Source organism: Alosa pseudoharengus, unplaced genomic scaffold (assembly GCF_046254945.1).
Source record: "Alosa pseudoharengus isolate Yale_2024_CS ecotype anadromous, Long Island Sound unplaced genomic scaffold, YU_APseudo_1.1 YU_APseudo_1.1_scf_3, whole genome shotgun sequence".
NCBI lineage: Eukaryota > Metazoa > Chordata > Actinopteri > Clupeiformes > Clupeidae > Alosa > Alosa pseudoharengus.
In genome coordinates this window covers 195,988-218,757 of record NW_027468718.1, presented here as the reverse complement: position 1 = coordinate 218,757, position 22,770 = coordinate 195,988, and the positions used below count along the sequence as shown (strand labels likewise).

Here is a 22,770-nt window from a genome sequence, read left to right as displayed (position 1 = left end):
AGGCGCTAGAGCTGACAAAAAATTAGGGAGACGGGAAAAATAATAAAACTTAAGAAGAACAATAAGTGTGCTGCTTTGCAAGCACACTTAATAAAACTTACGAAGAACAATAAGTGTGCTTGCAAGCACACTTAATTAGACATGAGAGGAGTGAACATTTAGACATAGAGAAAAAGTATCAAACGTAGCTTTCAGACTGTCGTTCAGCCGCAGCAGTTACATAATGGATTTAGATCACTAAATAGTAGGTTTTAGAAGGCAGGCAGCAACTGATGATTGAAAATGGTTTGATGTAGCTTGATGGAAATAATTTTAAAAGTGCAGGTAAAGGGATAAGCAAGCTGACATTTTAATTATAAGGTAGCTTATAAGGCAATAGGGACTAATTATTACACACGCACACTCAAACATTTAAGAGTGACCTTTATCTTGTTTAATGATAATACAAATGATGATGATAGTAATGTCATCATTATTTTTTGTAATTGTTAAGTCTTAGTTCAAAGTTATATTTATGAAACTTGTTATTGTGTTTTTGTTCAAAAAACTAAGTTTCATATCTTAAGTTTCTATTTGTATACATTTTATTTATCAGAACTTTAATATATTTCGATGTTCCTCTGTTCCACTGTGACAATATTATTTAAAAATAAACAAGTTTGTTTTTGAAATGCATTATCATATTATTTTAGTCAATACTCATAAATAACTACAAATAACTAATGTTAGGGAAATCTGTTAATGTTTTGTTGCGCGTTTCTGAAAAAATATATATGTATCGGCCGATATATCGGAATATCGGATTTTTAAATCAACAAATATTTGTATCGGTATCGGCATTCAAAATCCTTTATCGGTCGGGCTCTATTTACCAACGTAGCACTGGTGTATGTATAGACTACTTCTGTGAGAGGGGAAACGATTTAGGCTACTTTGATTTCAACTTAGTTGCAGTCTACGCGATTAAAAAGTATGTCTACTTAGTTGCAGTCTATGCGATTAAAAAGTATGTCAACTTAGTTGCAGTCTACGCGATTAAAAAGTATGTCAACTTGTTTGTAGGTGGCCTAGTATCCAAACAATCCAACTCCAAACAACACCTTGCAAATCATCCTAGAGAATTGGACCGGGCTGAGGTGATTAGATTAGGCAAGCAGAGGTAGAAGTTTGTGGCAAGCTTCAGCTATCTTCAGTAGGCTACCTACTGTAGCCTATGTGTATGGAACAGATTAGGGATGCATTTCATGGGTGTAGGCCTACTGTTTGACATGTCAGTTAGCCTACTCATTTGCACCACTGGTTATGTGTAAAACGGTATTTCACTCGTGCAATGACAATAAGGTTGAATGTAGGCTTACTCTAATCTAAAAACTTAGAAATATGAACTAAACGTGAATTAAATCTAAGTGCAATAAAATCTTCAGCATATCTTCTACTTATTCAAAAATAAATTCACTTCCAACGCATATGAATAAGAAAAATTAACTAAAAATCAATGGCATGACCTGTCTTCCTGATACCCGTTGAAAAGTCGAACTGCATGGAACTGTCAGGGATTGTTTTTTTGTTTTTACAAAAACACAAGAACCAAATAACATATGCTGATAGCTTTTGTTGATCTCAAACACAATGTAGCCAGGTGAGATGTTTGCAACTACATGACCTTTTATCAATCCAGTTGCAGTAGGCCTAGATCCCAACAACAATTGATGAGCTGTGATGAACTGCCCTACTTCTGATTGTTTTTAGAGATTTTAGAGGTTTTATATCAATGCTACAGAATTTGTGGCTGGTGCTACAAAACTTTTAACCTCTGTAGCACCAGTGCTACTTGCAAAAAAAAGTTAACGTACAGCCCTGTAATGTAAACCACATTTGTTCAAGTTGCAAGACATCTTGTACTATAATACCATGAGTGGTTTTGAGGATTTACTGTTTTGGAGATACTCGTGAGACCTGCCTCATGACACCAAGTTGAAGCTAATAAGTATACACAAGGAAAGTAATAAAAACATTAGTAGCAATCAACACATTTTGGCAGCTTAACACAGTGCCAGAATGCACAACCACACTTCATTAGAACGTTATGAGGTAGATTGTTGTGATAGTTATTAGCGCACATTATTTCTGAAAGTGCTACACCATGTGAAAAAGCAGATACCTTCTCAATATCAAATATCTATTCAGCCATTGCAGTTACCAAGTGAATAATGAAAATTAAAAAAATATTTAAAATGAATGAAAAAATTGTGTTGTCAGAATATTCTATGAATATTGAATAAGAATAATGAACCTCGTCAACAAGGATACAACGTACCTTCTTCTCACACACAACTCTTAACACTTCAACATTATCACCATCATGAGCATCATTAATTTTCCTCTAAAGCCTGTCTGTATGATCATGTAGTATTAACAACAAAAGTGCACAATTGACCCTCTCCCAACCTAAAATCATTTAAGTACTGTTAAAATAAAGTGCATGTACTGTAATACCAATAACAAAAACATTGTTGACCCTCTGCCAACATAAAATATAAACAAGAATACTGTAAGGACAGGGCATGTATTGTGTGGTCCTCTGAAATGCTCAAGCCCTGTTAAGAAAACTGAGCACATTCCCATCTCCCACCCCCAAACTCATTCTTATCAAATTGCTATAAAAGGGTCTGTGTGGTTCTTTAGTAGGACACACAACGATTTTTGACATAAAACTTAACTGACGTCCAGTCACGGAACTTAAGTGCTTCAGGTGCTGAGTTGATACAAGAAATGCAGTATGCCTTCCCAGGAGTTCTGCCTGTAGTGATAAATTTCATCAGGGTCTTCTCAACAGCGCAGATTTCTTCTTGACTCCATGGTCTTCTCTTGCGGCAGGCTGTGAAATAGAATCACAACAAAGATTATCCAAATGACACTAATGAAATATGTTTAACCCAAAATATTCACAGTTATGTATCTTTCATCTTTTCAACTCAAGTTCATATCAGAACACAAACCTCCATCATACTTACATGTCTTGGATGCTGTGCCTGGAACATCTGAGTTCATTTCATCACATTTACTTTGGCTCTTTATCTTTGATGTGCCTAAAAAACAAACAATTTCACACCACAAATCACCATTCTGTCTGCAACACACATTTTGTGAAAGGGGAAAAAAAATTTTATTTAAATGAATCTGTATGAAGACACGTTTGCAAAGAGGAGAAGCAATTTAATTTGATTTATGATGAAACATTACCTTTAGTTTAAATGTTGCTAATGAATGGTTTTGGTTGTTGGTGGTTACACAATTACTCCCTTGCAATTGAGAGCTCCTGTAAGTGATTCTGTATGTGTATTTCAACACATTGCGATGTGAAATGCTACAATCAGCTTACAAATGTTTGTGAAAAGGTTTTAGTGAGTTAGGAGTCCTCTTGACTATTTCTAAGCTATCCCAGACCTAGGTGCTACTTTTAGGGCTAAAATACTTTGAGTTCCTCCCCAGCTGACAGTTACATTGTGGCAACGTTGTGAGCATGTACCGCATAGGTCGTCGCGGCGTAGTTGAATAACATGGTGGCTACGTACATTTGCGAATCATTTGGATGTGGTGACTACATTTCTTGTCCAAACCTAAAGTTACGTGCAGAGGACTTTCTGGGGATGTCAATTATGTTGCTACAGCATCCTCTGAAAGTTAGGAGTTACGTTTAGCCTTAAGATTCTTTGTGAATATGGCCCCTGCTGTCTCCGATGACATTTATTTGTCAGTTAGGCATGAACAAAACCTTACTCACGTTTCTAAGTAGCTGAACCTGGATCCTCGGACTAGTCCTCTGATTGCCAGCACTGTTTCTTCTTTGAAGTGCCTGCGTTTCAGACATTAAAATCAGCATCATGTTCAACACCTTTAAGACAACCTGCAAGCATTCATATTACCCTTAATACTTACGTTTCTTAGCAGCTGAACCTGGATCCGCGGACTTGTCCTCTGATTGCATGCAGTGTTTCTTCTTTTAAGTGTCTGCGTTTCAGACATTAAAATCAGCATCATGTTCAACACCTTCAGCACCGTTCTCTCAAAGTCCTGCTCGCCTCATCTAGAACATCTAGCGATCATCTGTCGACCCTTCTACCTGCCCCGTGAGTTTACTTCGGTAATATTCAACGCTGTCTACATTCCTCCACAAGCCAACACAGATGCTGCGGTTTCAGAATTGCAAGAAGTGTTAAATAGACAACAACACACGCACCCTGAAGCTGCGCTTATTGTGGCCGGTGATTTCAATCAAGTACATCTGAACCGGTCCATGCCTGAATTTATTCAACACATTCACTTCCCTACACGTGGTGATAACACACTGGATCACTGCTACACACAGTTCAAGAACAGTTACAAAGCGAAGTCTCTACCAGCTTTCGGAAAATCAGATCATGCCGCTGTTTTCCTACTGCCTATGTACAAACAGAGAAGTCATACGGATCCCCCAGTGACGAAGGAGGTCAAGCGCTGGACTGACCAATCGGAAGCCAGGCTACAGGACGCCCTTAGCAACGTTGACTGGGAGATGTTCAAGACGAACTCTGCTGACATCAATGAGTTTACGGAAGTATCATTGAGTTACATCAATATGCTAACTGATTCAATCATCCCAACTGTAAAGATCCGAAGCTTCCCTAACCAGAAGCCATGGGTGGATAGAGAAGTGAGAACGGCATTAAAGACACGCACCATGACTTATAATGCTGGGCTTATTTCAGGGGATATGACCGATTACAAAGCAGCATCTTATAGTTTACGTAGAGCTATTAAAGATGCTAAGCGGCGCTATAGAGACAGAGTTGAAGCTGATTTCTTGGAGGGTGATCCAGCACGAGTGTGGAAAGGACTCCGAACCATCATAGTCCCCTCCTATGATGAATGTGAGTAAAGCCCTCCCTGATGAACTTAATGCTTTTTATGCTCGCTTTGACATGAAAAACACAGACTATCTTGCACTAGCTGCAGCATGTGAAGCAAATGAGGATGCACCTTTCTGTGTCTCTGAGGTCGATGTGAGCAATGCCTTTAGGAGGGTTGATTGTAGAAAAGCTGCTGGACCGGATGGAATTTCTAACAGGGTTTTGAAATCCTGCGCTGCTCAGTTAGCTCCTGTGTTCACTTATATCTTTAACACATCGTTGCCTCAAGCAGTCTGTTATTGTTCCAGTACCGAAAAACAAAAGTCCATCATGTCTGAATGACTACCGCCCAGTAGCCCTGACGTCTACAGTGATGAAGTGTTTTGAGAAGCTTGTGAAAAACATTATCTGCTCATCCCTCCCTGCCTCCTTCGACCCCCTCCAATTTGCTTACAGAGCCAACAGGTCTACAGAGGATGCCATCTTAAACCTCATGCACACCACCTTAACTCCCCTGGAGGAGGGGAATGGGAATTATGTGAGGATGCTGTTCATCGACTTTAGTTCAGCATTCAACACGATAGTACCTCTCACCTTGATCACAAAGATGAAGGCCTTAGGACTGAACACCACCCTGTGTCACTGGATATTTGACTTCCTCACCAACCGTTCACAAGTGGTTAGAGTGGGGGGTCTGACATCTGACTCATTAACCATCAGCACTGGTGCTCCCCAAGGCTGTGTTTTGAGTCCACTGCTGTACAACATCTACACACATGACTGCAAAGCCAACAGTAGTCATACCTCCATCATCAAGTTTGCAGATGACACAGTGATCTTGGGGCTGATTAGTAACAACAATGAACACACTGGTGTCAATCTAACAGCTTGACACTGAATATCAATAAAACCAAGGAAATGGTAGTGGATTACAGAAGGCAGCAGCAGAACTACAGTTACACCCCACTAATGATCAGCGGGCAACCTGTAGAGAGAGTCACAAGTTTTAAATACCTTGGTGTCCACATTACTGAAGACTTAACATGGACTGTTAACACTCAATATGTTCTGAATAAGTCCAGACAACGACTCTACTTCCTTCGTCAGCTAAGGAAATTCAAAGTTTCTACATCCATCATGAAGGCCTTCTACACTTCAGCGGTTGAGAGTGTTCTAACTGGTAGCATCATCACCTGGTATGGGAACTCCACAGTTAGAGATTGTAGTACTCTGCAGAGAGTAGTGCGCTAAGCTGAACGTACTATAAGAACTCAACTCCCTGCTCTACAAGATATCTATTCCAGAAGAGTACTCCTAAGAGCCCAAAAGATTCTGAAGGACTCTTCTCATCCTAACAATGGATTATTCCTACCGCTGAAATCAAGAAGACGCCTATGTAGTCACAAAGCCAGAACTGAGAGACTCAGGAGAAGTTTTTATCCCCAGGCCATCCGAACTATGAACTCACACTATACTGACTTTGCACACATTCACTCCTCAGCACTCTCAAACATTTCCCAACTCTGAACTCACACTATACTGACTTTGCACTCATTCACTCCTCAGCACTCATGACACACACACACACACACACACACCTACAAGACTTTTAGCACTTTTACATCCCTCTTCCTATGCTACAGACCTTTTATTTATTTTCTTATTTCATCACACGTCAAAACACACACACACACACACACACACACACACACACATCTGACTTTCTCCAACTTTTGCACATCTCCAAGGAACTTTTTATTTATTATTTTGATTTCTCCTCCATCTACCCATGTCCTTGATTGCCTAGCCTTTCTGCCCACCCCCCACCCCATCCCCAACCCCAACACACACACAAAAAACACACACACTTACATCATCACTGTCATCACCTCACATACATATACAGCACACTGTTTGCTACAGTAAGCCTCCTCTACATACTTGCTGCACACTGCCCCCCCCTCCCTACATACACAGCACATTGTCTTCAGGATCTTCTCCAACACACATTCTCTACATACTTACAGCACACTGCCCCCATCTACCCACACACACACTACACACACACACACACAGTCACTGCTCCACTCCCCTCCCGCCCACACACACATTCACTGCTCCACTCCCCTCCCGCCCACACACACATTTTCACTGTCATCACTCACAAACATCATACATACAGTACTCCGCTTGCAATAGTAAGTCCCTTCACCATACTTGCAGCACACTGCCCCCCCGCCCCCTCCCCTACATACACAGCACATTATTTCATTAGGAAGCTTCTCCAACACACATCCCCAACATACTTACAGCACACTGCCCCCCCCCCCCCCCAATACACAGCACATTGTCTCATGAGGAAGCTTCTCCAACACACATATTGCACACTGCCCTCTCCCCACATACACAGCACACTATCCCATCTCCCCTGTTTTCCACCCAACACACACACCAAGACCCCTGGCAGTTGGGTTAGCCCCTTGAGCCGTGGATCTGCCCAAGGTTTCTTCCTTGGTAAGGGAGTTTTTCCTTGCCCCTGTTGCTCTTGGGTGCTCCTTGTTGGTGCCCCCCCCCAATCCCAATCCTCCCCCACCTTTCTTATGCAGCCCTTGCCACTTAATCTACTAAACCCCTCTTCTACTGCACTTTTTACCCCCACTAACCCCCCCCCCCCCCCTCATAAATGCACAAATAGGCTGACACCAGACATAATTTCACTGCATTTCTTACTTCCAGTAACTATATGCATGTGACAATAAACTTCCTTGTATTCAAGACAACATGCAAGCATTCATATTACCCGTAAACCTCACATTTCTTAGCAGCTGAAGGTAGGTAGGATGTAGAAGGTGGGCTTAGTTCTTCGCCTGTCAGTTCACTTTCTGAATGGTCACTCTCCTCTGGAATGGTTTCTAAAGCACACCAATCAGAAACTTGTGAAATCTACTAAATGTATAAATCATAGTGAGAATAACATTAACCTTGAACATCATAATTACCATTGGGATCAATTTGAATTTCCTTTGTAGTCCATTAAGCACCCTCTTTCCATGGCCATCAGGACTTTACTAACTTTAGCCAGTTGTAGTGTTCCTTCTGGCAGACTAGAACTTGCGGTGGACTGCGATGTTGTGGCCCAAAAATCAGCCAATTGGTCCATTTCTGTATCTTTGAGGTTCAAATCCTTGGAAAGTGTGGATACATGTTTCCTTAATTTCGTAGAGGATAAGCGCTCTGGGTATTTGGCTTGGCACTCATTTGCAAACTGGTGAATGCACTTGTAGCCTCGAATAAACGTTTCTTGTCTAGGTCTGGCAAAAAAATAGATGTTATTTTCGAGAACCTCACAGGATGCACGAGTCTTCACTAACAATTCCATGGACGCCTGCATTGCTGGGGTTAGCAGTAGAGGGACCTTCCTGTCTCTCTTCCCACGAATTTCAATCCTTTTTAAGTGTTCACACAGCTTCTTCTCTAGAGCAGTTAGAGCCTCAGCTACATCTGCATGCAATGGCACATCAGTTTCAGTGAAGGCAGTTAGGCGCATTTTTGACACCTCCCCCTCTCTTCTACGGTTGAACAGTATGAGCTGAGCGAGGGTTACCTCAGCTAGATCAACCCAGTTCCTTGATGATTCCTCGTTTGTTAGCTGTTGGTATGCTTCTTTTTGTTTTTGATCTATGTACATGTGCATTTTTTTTAACATCTTCAGTGAATTGCAGCAGTTGTGGGGTGTTCCACTTCGCTTCTGAAAGTGTTTTCAGTGCAGATGAGGAAACTTTTTCATTCCAGCATGTTCGGTAAATTTGTTTGAAGTGTTGTGCATTTTAAACAATTTTCTTTTTCCCCGATATCATTGCATGACATTCAATAATGCTCGCAATCTTCTGCAAGCTGTGGCCTAATTTTAAAGCCAGTGAAGGTATTTTGAAAGAATTGGAGTTACTGTCAAAGCCTGCTACATGCTTCACAGCATTCACAACATGTGGAAAGTTTGACGGAAGAATGAAATCCTCCATTGTCTTCATTGGGGTTTCCCGTGTACCTGCTAACAGCAGTCTTCCAACCTCCCTCATATTTTGCCTAATGTATTCGTATTTTGAAGGATCATGGCCAATTTTGTTAAACATTTGCTCTCCCATCTTTACAATGCACACGTCATTTTTAGCGGCATGGGTAACATCATCCTGATTCATTTCACTTAAGAGCTTCCATAACTTAGCACTTACTCCCACTGGTACAGGTTGAGCGTTTGCACAGAGTGATTGTGTTCTGTTTTTGCCAGGTTTGAGTACCCCACACTGTCTTGCCAGAGTGCACCTTTTCATATGCTTCCAAAGAAACCTTCTCTTGAAAAGCCCTTGGCAGCTTAAACAATGCAGGAAATCTTGAGGATTTATATTACAGTCACTTGTTTGTTTACAAGGAACTATCACGCCAGAGCCTTCACGAATCACGTCAATGTTGTGTGCCCGGTTTCCTTTTTTGCACAGAAGGTCCAGGTGAATTCTTCTTGATTTAGAATTGTTGGGGAATCTAACAGCTGCAGCTACTTCTGCTTCATTTTTGTGTACATATTCCAAGTGTCTTGCCATTTTTGCATAAGGCTTTGAACAAAAAGAACAAAAATGCCTTTTGCTGTAGGCCCTTGACCCATCTGATTTCTTTTTAACATTCATTACAACTACTCTCACTTGAAGACTTCTCATTGTCAGTGACAAAAAAGGATGTTGTTGCTGTTGTGCCATCACTGGACTTGGCAAAAGAAACTTTGGGCCTGCTGGTCAAAGATCCCTTGGAATGCCCAGCATCTCTTTTGTGAGCTTAAGATAGAAAAACAAAGATTCATTTTAAAGCAATGTTTAGAAAGTTTTGCAGTCTGCTTATTGATATTAAAAAAAAAAACTGTGATGAAGTCAAATACCAGGTATGAATACACAAACACAATTTGTTCTCCCATATTTCACTGGGTCAAATAGTCTTATATTATCACTTACAAACACACTTTCCATTCGCTGTAGCTCTGGAACTAATTCTGAAGCACTGTTCTGTGGAGGACAAGAACACATAGGAGGACATCAAATATATACACTATATTGCCAAAAGTATTGGATCCAGGGCTTTGAACCGATTTTTTTTCCCAATCGGTTCGTTCCGAACAGAAACGGAATTATAACGTTTCCGGTTATGAGTTCCACCAATAAATTGACGTTCCCGGAACGGTTAATTTCGTTCCTGTCAGCTGTTTAATGCTATAGAATTATGTCACATCTTTCTCATCCGGCTTAAACCAAATGTGATAATATTACAACCATTATTACATAATAATAATTATATTATTAATAATAATAATTAAATAGGCCTACAATTATTTCAAATGTGTAGTTTATTGTTAAAGGAGAATTTCCACACAAACGTAACAACATTATTAAGACACGTGGTTATGCCACTCGGGCAACAACAAATTGCAACTGTGTGGGGGAAAGGCCATCCAGTAGGCCTAATGTTCGCTAGTCCATCATTAACGTGGAGGCGACAAATATAGCTATTGATATTGTGTTTGGAATGAGCGTTTTAATTAACGATGGATCGTAATTTACCTCTTATTTAAGATGTGGAGTGGAGACTTTGTAATCCACCGCTCTCTCTCCATTCAGTCAGCGAATGTCTGATGTGATGTCACACAGGAAGTGAACCTCAGCCGTCATGGTAACGTGCGCAGTAAAATAATTACTTTTTTTTTTAGTTAATTAGGCAACGAAAACTTTGAGGAACGAAATAAAACCGGTATTAACCGGTTACCATTATTTTTAAATAAGTGTTCCTGTTCCAGAACATAAAAAATAATAACGTTTCCGGTTTCGTTTCTGTTCCCTGTAAAATACAAAAAGTTCCCGGTTTTCGTTTTCGTTCCTTGAACCGGTTCAAAGCCTAAGATCAGCAAGCTGGTTGGAATAAATAAGCAAAGTGATGTACGTTTCTGGACCTCTGAATGCAAAGCAAATCACGGCCAATTAGTTTCTGATAAGCTACTCTTAATTACTCCTATTAAACACATTCCATACCTGTCACTCTCCTGTCATGTCTTTGGTAAGACTTAAGATGCAGGCCAGGAATCCCCAACACCTTTGAGATCTTTTTGAGGGCCACATACCCCAATCCTAGTTTGTGCGCTAAAAGCACCATGCAAACATTAACATCAAAGGCAACATCATTCCTAGACTCCTCCTGAAGATGCGTGGATGTGTACACACTTCTGCAGTACTTGTCGCCTTCACACACACTGCACTCAAGCAACAAACTGCTACAAAATCCTTGATTTTGTTTGTCGATTGTAAGTTGCAGCCCAGACCCAGCACAATTAGGACAAACGAGCTCACAGATAATTTCATTCAGTCGCGCAACATGAACTACGAGACACTGCAGAGTGGCACGGCTGCCACTGCCTGAACTCTCTCCTTTCCCCGTGGACAGCTTACGTAATGATGCATTTCGAGAGGTTATTTCATCACCTGATTTATTGCTTACTTTAGCCTTTGATTTTCTGGCATTACTTAACTGCATCACTCTCCTATTTGAAGCTGTAAATCGTCGCGTTGTTGCAGCCATTTCGATAATTAAATATCCCGCGGAAAGCTAACTAGGAAGCGTGGCAGTATACCACGTGACACGTTTGAACAAATCGTCTTGTCGGAAATCGCGTGCAGCCAATGAGAGTTCATTAAAAAGTTTAAAGCCCCTTGTAAGCATTCAGGATTGGTGGTTGATACAGCGGAACTATCTATGTTTGGATAAGATGACACGGTGCTGCAGACCGAGACGTTTAAAGTGGTACCAACCAAACATATGGCATATGAGAGAGATCAGTCACAAAACGACAGGGTACGTAAGAATGCTAACTTTTAGTGAATCTTAGGTAAAATTTACAGGCGCAAGTTGACAAAGTGTAATAAAATAAACACCTAAATGTGTAATTTGGACGTTTTCTTTATATCAGTGTGAAAGATTACATGTTAACTAGTCCAAAAACTCAAATTTGACCAGGTCATGAAAAATCGATGTTTTCACCTGCCGTGTCTCGCCTTAATGGATTAGCCCCTTCTTACATCACAGAGCTTTTAACTCTCTACTCTTCTTACATCACAGAGCTTTTAACTCCCTACTCTTCTTACATCACAGAGCTTTTAACTCTCTACTCTTCTTACATCACAGAGCTTTTAACTCCCTACTCTTACATCACAGAGCTTTTAACTCCCTACTCTTCTTACATCACAGAGCTTTTAACTCCCTACTCTTCTTACATCACAGAGCTTTTAACTCCCTACTCTTACATCACAGAGCTTTTAACTCCCTACTCTTCTTACATCACAGAGCTTTTAACTCTCTACTCTTCTTACATCACAGAGCTTTTAACTCCCTACTCTTACATCACAGAGCTTTTAACTCCCTACTCTGCCCCAAGGTCACTCGGGTCATCCTCTCAGCAACTCCTCACAGTCCCACACACACACGTCTTAAACCCAGAGGAGATGGGGCTTTCACAGTTCCACACACACACACGTCTTAAACCCAGAGGAGATAGGGCTTTCTCTATTTAGGGTATTCTTTTCTTGTGCCAAAATTTGCGAGCCTGGCCGAGCTCCTTTTTGCTACCCCTTAGTTGGGGTACCAAGATTATTTGGTCTTGGTACAGTATGGGTGTGCAGTGTTGGTACGGTATGGGTGTGCAGTGTTGCTATGGGTGTGCAGTGTTGGTATGGTATGGGTGAGCAGTGTTGGTATGGGTGTGCAGTGTTGGTACGGTATGGCTGAGCAGTGTTGGTATGGTATGGGTGTGCAGTGTTGGTACGGTATGGGTGTGCAGTCGTTGCCTGGGCGACAGAAAATCACCATATGACTGAAAGGGGTAGCTGAGTTCCACAGAAGCAGTTTGTCTTGAATGGGAGTATGTGACATTGCATACTCTTATACAATCACTACATACATGCTATATGTCCTACAATCACTACATGCATGCTGTATGTCCCAACAATCACTACATAAATGCTATATGTCCCAACAAAATAGATTCGCATAAGCATGTTAGCAGGAATCCCATTCTCTGCCTATAGGCTTAGCTAGCTATCTGTAACAGAAACCTTTAGTTTCCAGTCTGTTTTTTACTAGCAGCTAACGTTAGCTAGCCGAAACGGCAGAAGTGAATACATATTCGCAATACTTATGAAAGCTGTTCAGTGTTTCCCCTAGAAATTTTTCCAGCAGCGGTGCTGTTGATCGAAGGAATTTTTCGTAGAAAAAGTTGAAAAAATTACTCCTTAAATGGTGACTTCTGGTGGATTTTGTAAGACAGATTGAGTTACAAATTATGACAACCATCAACACAAACACAAAGCATGATTATTGCAGTACTTGAACAGGATTATTCGTGTTTTTCTTTCACTTTTTTCATTTACATTATTAGTAATTATTACTTACATTATTATTAGAAATTGAAATGGCACAAAAATGAAATGGCACAACACACACAACAGAAAATTATTATTCACAATTAATTACAAAAAATAAAGTTTAATCACAGGTCACTGTACAAACTATTAGAATGTACAGTGCTGTGCATTAGTTAAGACATTTATGTATTTATTTACGATACATGATGCATTCAAAAAGAATTGATGTCCTTAACTCATTGAATGCCAAAAACGTAAGACCATTTTCGTGGGTCTATCACTAGGTGGCATAGGGCGTGTATGTGGGCCCTATGACCCCAAAGTCTGCCATGACCGGGCCTCAGGTCAAAGAAGTTTGAGAAAGGCTGCTCTACAGGATTTACAAACCATCTCCAGATCCTAAATGGTTGAGTATCCTTTTACTCAACTCCAATTAAACCCACCAATAGGCTAGACCTTAGTTTCACAGCTTAGGTATGTTAGCAACACAGGGCTTGAAAGCATTGACTGTATAACAAACAAAAACGAAACAATGCGTGGAATTTATCTGGGAATAGGCTACTGAAGGTAGGGGCGAGCTACCTCGCTGGAGTGTTTAATTTGGTTCCTTGGTTAACATAATGTAGCCTAAGCTACGTTTTTTGCACAAAATTGCGTCTGCTAATAAACATAAACACAAACAAACGTGATCTCCTGTTGAATCCCTGACTGCGCCTTCAACGTTAGCCTACTATTATTTGTTGACATCAAACCTGAACGAACTGCAGCTGTTCCTGAAGTTCACTTGCATGTTTTTTTGTTGTTGAAATTAGGCAACTTTTTTGCAGTGGCGCTTGAATTCCAGGAGCGGCACTGCGCCGCTGATGAGTACATTGTAGGGGAAACACTTCTCCTCTCTCTCCATTGGTCAGGCTTGATGACTCTGTCCTCTCTCTCCATTGGTCAGGCTTGATGACTCTGTCCTCTCTCTCCATTGGTCAGGCTTGATGACTGTCCTCTCTCTCCATTGGTCAGGCTTGATGACTCTGTCCTCTCTCTTCTCAGGTGCTGCAGCAGCAGCTGTGTGATCTGCGGGAGGAGTGTGTACGGAAGGAGCAGCGGTGGAAGAGCACACACACACGTCTGCAGCAGCAGATCCACACACTCACCACACACAACCAGGAGCTGCGCCTGCAGATACACACGCTGGAGAACCTCCGACTCACCGGCTGGAGAACGCGGCGAGAGGAGAGGAGAGCAGGGGACGAGAGAGGAGCGCAGCGGAGGAAGACAAAGGAGAAGGGAGATGAGAAAGGACCAGGCGTCCCACATGTATGTATGTGTGTGTAGTGTAGTGTGTGTGTGCATGTGCATGTGTGTGTGTGTGTGTGTAGGTAGTGTGCGTGTGCATGTATGTATGTGTGTGTGTATGTATGTGTGTGTGCAGTGTATGTGTGTGTGTATGTGTGTGTGCGCGTGTAGTGTGCGCGTGCATGTATGTATGTGTGTGTGTAGTGTGTGCGCGTGCATGTATGTATGTGTATGTGTGTGTGCGCTTGGTGTGTGTGCGCGTGCATGTATGTATGTGTGTGTGTAGTGTGTGTGTGTGCGCATGTATGTATGTGTGTGTGTAGTGTGTATTTGTGTGTGCGGGTGCATGTATGTATGTTTGTGTGGTGTGTGTAGTGTGTGTGTGTGCGCGCATGTATGTATGTGTGTGTGGTGTGTGTATGTGTGTGTGCGCATGTATGTATGTATGTTTGTGTGTAGTATGTATGTGTGTGTGTGCGTGCATGTATGTATGTTTGTGTGTAGTGTGTATGTGTGTGCATGTATGTATGTATGTATGTTTGTGTGTAGTATGTATGTGTGTGTGTGCATGTATGTATGTATGTATGTTTTTGTGTAGTGTGTATGTGTGTGCATGTATGTATGTATGTATGTTTGTGTGTAGTGTGTATGTGTGTGCATGTATGTATGTATGTTTGTGTGTATGTGTGTGTGCTCGTGCATGTATGTATGTTTGTGTGTAGTGTGTATGTGTGCCTGCGCGTGCATGTACGCATTGCAAAGCAAGGCGGGTTCCTTTATTTAACTCCTAAATTGTTAAACTGAGGGTCAAAATACAAAACAACTTTTTGCTGATCTGCAATCACTCCACTCCTCAGAATTCCTGGGCACAAAACAATCACTTGAAAAAGCTCTAACAGAAAAATGATACGATTGCACCAGGTACAAGTTAAACAGAAAAATGATACGATTGCACCAGGGACAAGTTAAACAGAAAAATGATAGGATCGCACCAGGGTAATGATGTTGCTGTTACTTTTGAGTGAAAAATTCACTCCAATATCAACATAACAGAGTGGACAAATAATGAATGTACTGTTGGTGTATCCTCAACATTTTTGCATTGAGCTCAATGAGCATCAAACCAGCTAATAGGCTAACTGAAATAACACCCATGCCAATCTCTAGGTATGATGAAGGGTATGTGATGATGTGGGGCTATTTTAATTCCAAAGGCCAAGGTAACTTTATCAGGATGCACAGTATTCTGGATCCATGAAATAACTGGCCTTTTAAAAATAAAAATCTGCCTGTCTATGGGAATTTAACATAGGGGTGGGAATACTTATGACCCCTGTATTTTAAGGAAGAACATTTATTTATTTATGATACATTATTCATTCACTAAGAAAATTGGTGTCCTTAAAGGTTAGATATTTCCTCATTTTTCACTTAAGGCATTAAGATCAATTTCCAAAAGATGATTTTATATCTTTTATCACTTTTCAGTCAACTTTAGCATGGGTGCCAATACCTTTGGCCATCACTGTATGTCTAATATTGACATTTCACATAATACAGAAAATAAACATTCTTGGCAACTGACTTAATAACAGTTAATGGATTAACTCCAAAAAATTAGATTGGTAGACTTCAATGGTTCTGCAACTAATAATTAGTTAAGTTCAGACACTGCACATTTTTTAACAGTCTAATATTTCTTCTTTTAGCTTCCTGTAAAAAGTAATGCAGACTTTTTAGCAGATAATTTGTTAATAATTTCACTTGGAATTGAGAGTGGAATGTTTCCAATACATTTGATACGTGGAAATAAAAACTATTAAAAAAGATGTTATACATTTGATATGGAAATACAAACTATTATAACGATTTTATACATTTGATATGGAAATAAAAACTATTAAAACGATTTTATATATTTGATGTGGTAATAAAATCTATTAAATATTTTATACATTTGATATGGAAAGAAAAACTATTAAAAATATTTTGCACTTCATTTACTTTTTAAACACACTATTTATGTGAACACAACTATAGATGGCTTACCACAAGGGCCAGTATAAAACATAGATGGCTTACCACAAGTCATGTTTTCAGTCATTTCAGATAAATAGTAAACTATGGGGTGTTTCAACTGAAGGGGCAGCTTCTCAACAGTTAATGTCAACCGCATCTTTACCTGTTTGTGTGATTGTGTGTTTGCGGCATTAACCTCGGTTTATGTGTTTCAGAGTCCAAAGAATAACACAAGAAGTTCAGATGACAGCGGCCCTGAAGGAAACACACTGAACTCAGGTAGGTGCACACACATGCTTACAGACACACACACACACACACACATGCATACAGACACACACACATGCATACAGACACACACAGACACACACACACTTGCTTTAATATAATCTGGAGGCCTGGTTGTACAGGCGTGTTTGTGCTATGATGCACAGACAGCCTTGTAGTCTATTTTGGTTACACTTTTGGTAGGTTTTTTTTTTGGTAACCACAGTAGATTATGACTATATGTCGACATAAAATAACCATGCAATTAAAATAGTCAACTTATAACTTTGCTATAAAATATTTTTAGTATATCGCACAACCAGTTTCCTTGCATACAGTATAAGGGTCATGATTTGTGTGTGTCTAATGTTAACCATTATTTGGCAAAGCCACTAGCTGCATGGATGCGTTGTTGCTAAAGGCCACTAGCCGCATGGATGTGTTGTGGCTAAAGGCCACTAGCCGCATGGCTGCGTTGTTGCTAAAGGAAGGCACAAGGCCACTAGCCGCATGGATGCGTTGCTGCTAAAGGAAGGCACAAGGCCACTAACCGCATGGATGCGTTGTTGCTAAAGGAAGGCACAAGGCCACTAGCCGCATGGCTGCGTTGTTGCTAAAGGACACTAGCCGCATGGATGCGTTGCTGCTAAAGGAAGGCACAAGGCCACTAACCGCATGGATGCGTTGTTGCTAAAGGACACTAGCCGCATGGCTGCGTTGTTGCTAAAGGAAGGCACAAGGCCACTAGCCGCATGGCTGCGTTGTTGCTAAAGGACACTAGCCGCATGGATGCGTTGCTGCTAAAGGAAGGCACAAGGCCACTAACCGCATGGATGCGTTGTTGCTAAAGGACACTAGCCGCATGGCTGCGTTGTTGCTAAAGGACACTAGCCGCATGGATGCGTTGCTGCTAAAGGAAGGAACAAGGCCACTAGCCGCATGGATGCGTTGTTGCTAAAGGACACTAGCCGCATGGCTGCGTTGTTGCTAAAGGAAGCCACAAGGCCACTAGACGCATGGATGCGTTGTTGCTAAAGGCCACTAGCCGCATGGATGCGTTAAGGCCACTAGCCGCATGGATGCGTTGTTGCTAAAGGCCACTAGCCGCATGGATGCGTTAAGGCCACTAGCCGCATGGATGCGTTAAGGCCACTAGCTGCATGGATGCGTTGTTGCTAAAGGCCACTAGCCGCATGGATGCGTTAAGGCCACTAGCCGCATGGATGCGTTAAGGCCACTAGCCGCATGGCTGCGTTGTTGCTAAAGGAAGCCACAAGGCCACTAGCCGCATGGCTGCGTTGCTGCTAAAGGAAGCCACAAGGCCACTAGCCGCATGGATGCGTTGTTGCTAAAGGCCACTAGCCGCATGGATGCGTTAAGGCCACTAGCCGCATGGATGCGTTAAGGCCACTAGCCGCATGGATGCGTTGTTGCTGAAGGCCACTAGCCGCATGGATGCATTGTTGCTGAAGGCCACTAGCCGCATGGATGCGTTAAGGCCACTAGCCGCATGGATGCGTTGTTGCTAAAGGCCACTAGCCGCATGGATGCGTTAAGGCCACTAGCCGCATGGATGCGTTGTTGCTAAAGGCCACTAGCCGCATGGATGTGTTAAGGCCACTAGCCGCATGGCTGCGTTGTTGCTAAAGGAAGCCACAAGGCCACTAGCCGCATGGCTGCGTTGTTGCTAAAGGAAGCCAGAAGGCCACTAGCCGCATGGATGCGTTGTTGCTAAAGGCCACTAGCCGCATGGATGCGTTAAGGCCACTAGCCGCATGGATGCGTTAAGGCCACTAGCCGCATGGATGCGTTGTTGCTAAAGGCCACTAGCCGCATGGATGCGTTAAGGCCACTAGCCGCATGGCTGCATTGTTGCTAAAGGAAGCCACAAGGCCACTAGCCGCATGGCTGCGTTGTTGCTAAAGGACAAAACTGTTGAAAAAATAAATGGAGATGGACTTGGCTGTTGGAGACGGGGGAGAGCGTCGTTTTCACCTGCAATGGCAAAATTGAAATAAAAGTGAAGCAAGTAGGAAAAAACGCCCGTTGTGTGTCAACAGAATATCTGAAAATTCCGTGCAATTCCGTGTTCATAAGATAATTCCGTTTTCATGTGTAGATTCCATGATTCCGTCCGCGTTTTCCGCATCGCGGAAATCATAGGGCCCTACCCATGTGGGGTCCCCTGAGATACTGGGTGTTTTACAATTTACCAGCACATTACATTCATATAGTATTACCAGTACATTACATTCATATAGTATTACCAGTACATTACATTCATATAGTATTACCAGTACATTACATTCATATAGTATAGTATAGTATTACCAGCACATTACATTAGTATAGTATTACCAGTACATTACATTCGTATAGTATAGTATTACCAGCACATTACATTCGTATAGTATTACCAGTACATTACATTCATATAGTATAGTATAGTATTACCAGTACATTACATTCATATAGTATTACCAGTACATTACATTCGTATAGTATAGTATAGTATAGTATTACCAGCACATTACATTCGTATAGTATTACCAGTACATTACATTCGTATAGTATAGTATAGTATTACCAGTACATTACATTCGTATAGTATAGTATAGCATTACCAGTACATTACATTCGTATAGTATTACCAGTACATTACATTCGTATAGTATAGTATAGTATTACCAGTACATTACATTCGTATAGTATTACCAGTACATTACATTCATATAGTATTACCAGTACATTACATTCGTATAGTATAGTATTACCAGTACATTACATTTGTATAGTATTACCAGTACATTACATTCATATAGTATAGTATAGTATTACCAGTACATTACATTCGTATAGTATAGTATTACCAGTACATTACATTCATATAGTATAGTATAGTATTACCAGTACATTACATTCATATAGTATTACCAGTACATTACATTCGTATAGTATAGTATTACCAGTACATTACATTTGTATAGTATTACCAGTACATTACATTCATATAGTATAGTATAGTATTACCAGTACATTACATTCGTATAGTATAGTATTACCAGTACATTACATTCATATAGTATAGTATAGTATTACCAGTACATTACATTCATATAGTATTACCAGTACATTACATTCGTATAGTATAGTATTACCAGTACATTACATTTGTATAGTATTACCAGTACATTACATTCATATAGTATAGTATAGTATAGTATTACCAGTACATTACATTCGTATAGTATAGTATAGTATAGTATTACCAGTACATTACATTCATATAGTATAGTATAGTATAGTATTACCAGTACATTACATTCGTATAGTATTACCAGTACATTACATTCATATAGTATAGTATATTATAGTATTACCAGTACATTACATTCGTATAGTATACTCAAACGTAGTGACGCTAAAGAGCCGGGTTTAGACACCTGGAAGTGTGTGTGTGTGTGTGTGTGTGACGCTAAAGAGCCAGGCTTAGACACCTGGAAGTGTGTGTGTGTGTGCGTGTGTGCGTGCGTGCGTGTGTGTGTGTGTGTGTATGTGTATGGGTGTGTGTGTGTATGTGTTTATGGGTGTGTGTGTGTGTGTGTGTATGGGTGTGTGTGTGTGTGTATGGGTGTGTGTGTGTGTGTGGAAGTGTATGTGTGTGTGTGTGTGTGTGTGTGTGTGTGTGTGTGTGTATGTGTGTGTGTGTGTGTGTGGAAGTGTATGTGTGTGGAAGTGTATGTGTGTGTGTGTGTGTGTGTGTGTGTGTGTGGAAGTGTATGTGTGTGTGTGTGTGGAAGTGTATGTGTATGTGTGTGTGTGTGTGTGTGGAAGTGTATGTGTATGTGTGTGTGTGTGTGTGTGTGTGTGTGTGTTGGTGTGTTCATTCACTCGGGTCTATTTGCCGTCCTGCAGGAAGTCCCACATCTGACGGTGATGTGACGCGTATTGGGCGTGTCTCTGATGATGTCACACATGCTGAACTACATGCAGTAAGTTTCTTTCTTACTATCTCACAGCACTTCCCCCCTCCCCCCTCTCCCCCCCCCTCTTCTCCATCCTCCTCTCTTCTCTTCTCCTCTTCTTCTCTCTCCTCTCTTCTCCATCCTCTTCTCTCTCCTCTCCTCTCCTCCTTCCTCCTCTCTTCTCCTCCTCTCTCCTCTCCTCTCTCCTCCTCCATCCTCTCCTCCCTTCTCCTCCTCTCTTCTCCCCCTCTCTTCTCCATCCTCTCTTCTCCTCCTCTCCTCCTCTTGTGTGGTAATGTCATGAGGACAAGAGGTATCTGTAAACATCAATATTTATTCAGATGTCTCGAGTATATTTCAGTCTTGACACCCTAATTGTTAATTCAAGTTGTAAATGTGTGTGAGTGTGTGTGTCCCTGTTTGTGTGTGTGTCTGTGTGTGTTTGTGTATGTCTGTGTGTGTGTGTTTGTGTGTGTGTGTGTGTGTCTGTGTGTGTGTGTCTTCCTGTATGTGTGTGTGTGTTTATGTGTGTGTGTGTGTGTGTGTCTGTGTGTGTGTGTCTTCCTGTGTGTGTGTGTGTTGTAAAAGGCCCCTGGAGTGCAACTTGCTAGCCAGAAGGAGGGAGAGATAACACACCCAGATGGAAAGGTATGGCCCCCACCACACACACACACACACACACTCTCAGACAAGCACACACACACGCACACAGTCTCAGACATGCACACAAGCTCATACACACACTCAGATATGCCCATAAGCTCACACACACACACACACACACACAGACACACGCAAACACACGCACACAAGCTCACACGCACACACATGCACACAAGCTCACATGCGCACACACACACACACATGCACACACACACACACACATGCACACACACACACGCACACACAAACATGCACACAAGCTCATACACACACAAGTTCACACACACACACGTGCACACAAGCTCACACACACACACACACACACACATGCACACAAGCTCACACACACACAGACATGCACACAAGCTCACTCAGACCTGGCGCTCATGTTAGAACCCAGTAAATTGGGATCTCTCACGATAGAACCCAGTAAATTGGGATCTTGGTCATGGCATTAGATTTGATAATAGATTTTGCGTAGTTATTCAATTAACTTTGACTTTGCACTTTGCCCTACATTGAAATTCTAATATAATATAATGTGTGTTTGTGTGTGTGTGTAGATAGAGCGAGTGTTTAAAGATGGCAGCAGGTTGCTGGTCTAATATAATATAATGTGTGTGTGTGTTTGTGTGTGTGTGTGTGTAGATAGAGCGAGTGTTTAAAGATGGCAGCAGGTTGCTGGTCTAATATAATATAATGTGTGTGTGTGTTTGTGTGTGTGTGTGTGTAGATAGAGCGAGTGTTTAAAGATGGCAGCAGGTTGCTGGTCTTTCCTAACGGAACACAGAAGCTGCTCTCTACTGACGGTTCAGCAAAAGTCACTTTCTTCAATGGAGACATCAAGGAGGTCTGCCCAGACCACAGAGTAGTAAGTACCCTATACTGACATACAGTACTGACCAGAGTACTGAGTACCCTATACTGACATACAGTACTGACCAGAGTACTGAGTACCCTATACTGACATACAGTACTGACCAGAGTATTGAGTACCCTATACTGAGTACCCTATACAGACATACTGTACTGACCACAGAGTAGTGAGTACCCTATACTGAGTACCCTATATTGAGTACCCTATACTGACATACAGTACTGACCAGAGTAGTGAGTACCCTATATTGAGTACCCTATACTGAGTACCCTATATTGACCACAGAGTAGTGAGTACCCTATACTGAGTACCCTATACTGACATACAGTACTGACCACAGAGTAGTGAGTACC

The 22,770-nt window shown here is 41.4% G+C and overlaps 1 protein-coding gene across 1 annotated transcript in view; it reads left to right on the top strand.

Moving 5' to 3' along the window:
• The window catches only part of cpap (centrosome assembly and centriole elongation protein), a 98,145-nt gene that overhangs the window by 57,321 nt on the left and 18,054 nt on the right, over window positions 1-22,770 (top strand). Inside the window, exons 10-14 of the mRNA XM_076262880.1 lie at window positions 14,381-14,647; window positions 16,861-16,924; window positions 20,828-20,904; window positions 21,466-21,525; window positions 22,274-22,411. Of these exons, the coding sequence (XP_076118995.1) occupies window positions 14,381-14,647; window positions 16,861-16,924; window positions 20,828-20,904; window positions 21,466-21,525; window positions 22,274-22,411 (606 nt within the window). The remainder of the gene's footprint in view (window positions 1-14,380; window positions 14,648-16,860; window positions 16,925-20,827; window positions 20,905-21,465; window positions 21,526-22,273; window positions 22,412-22,770) is intronic.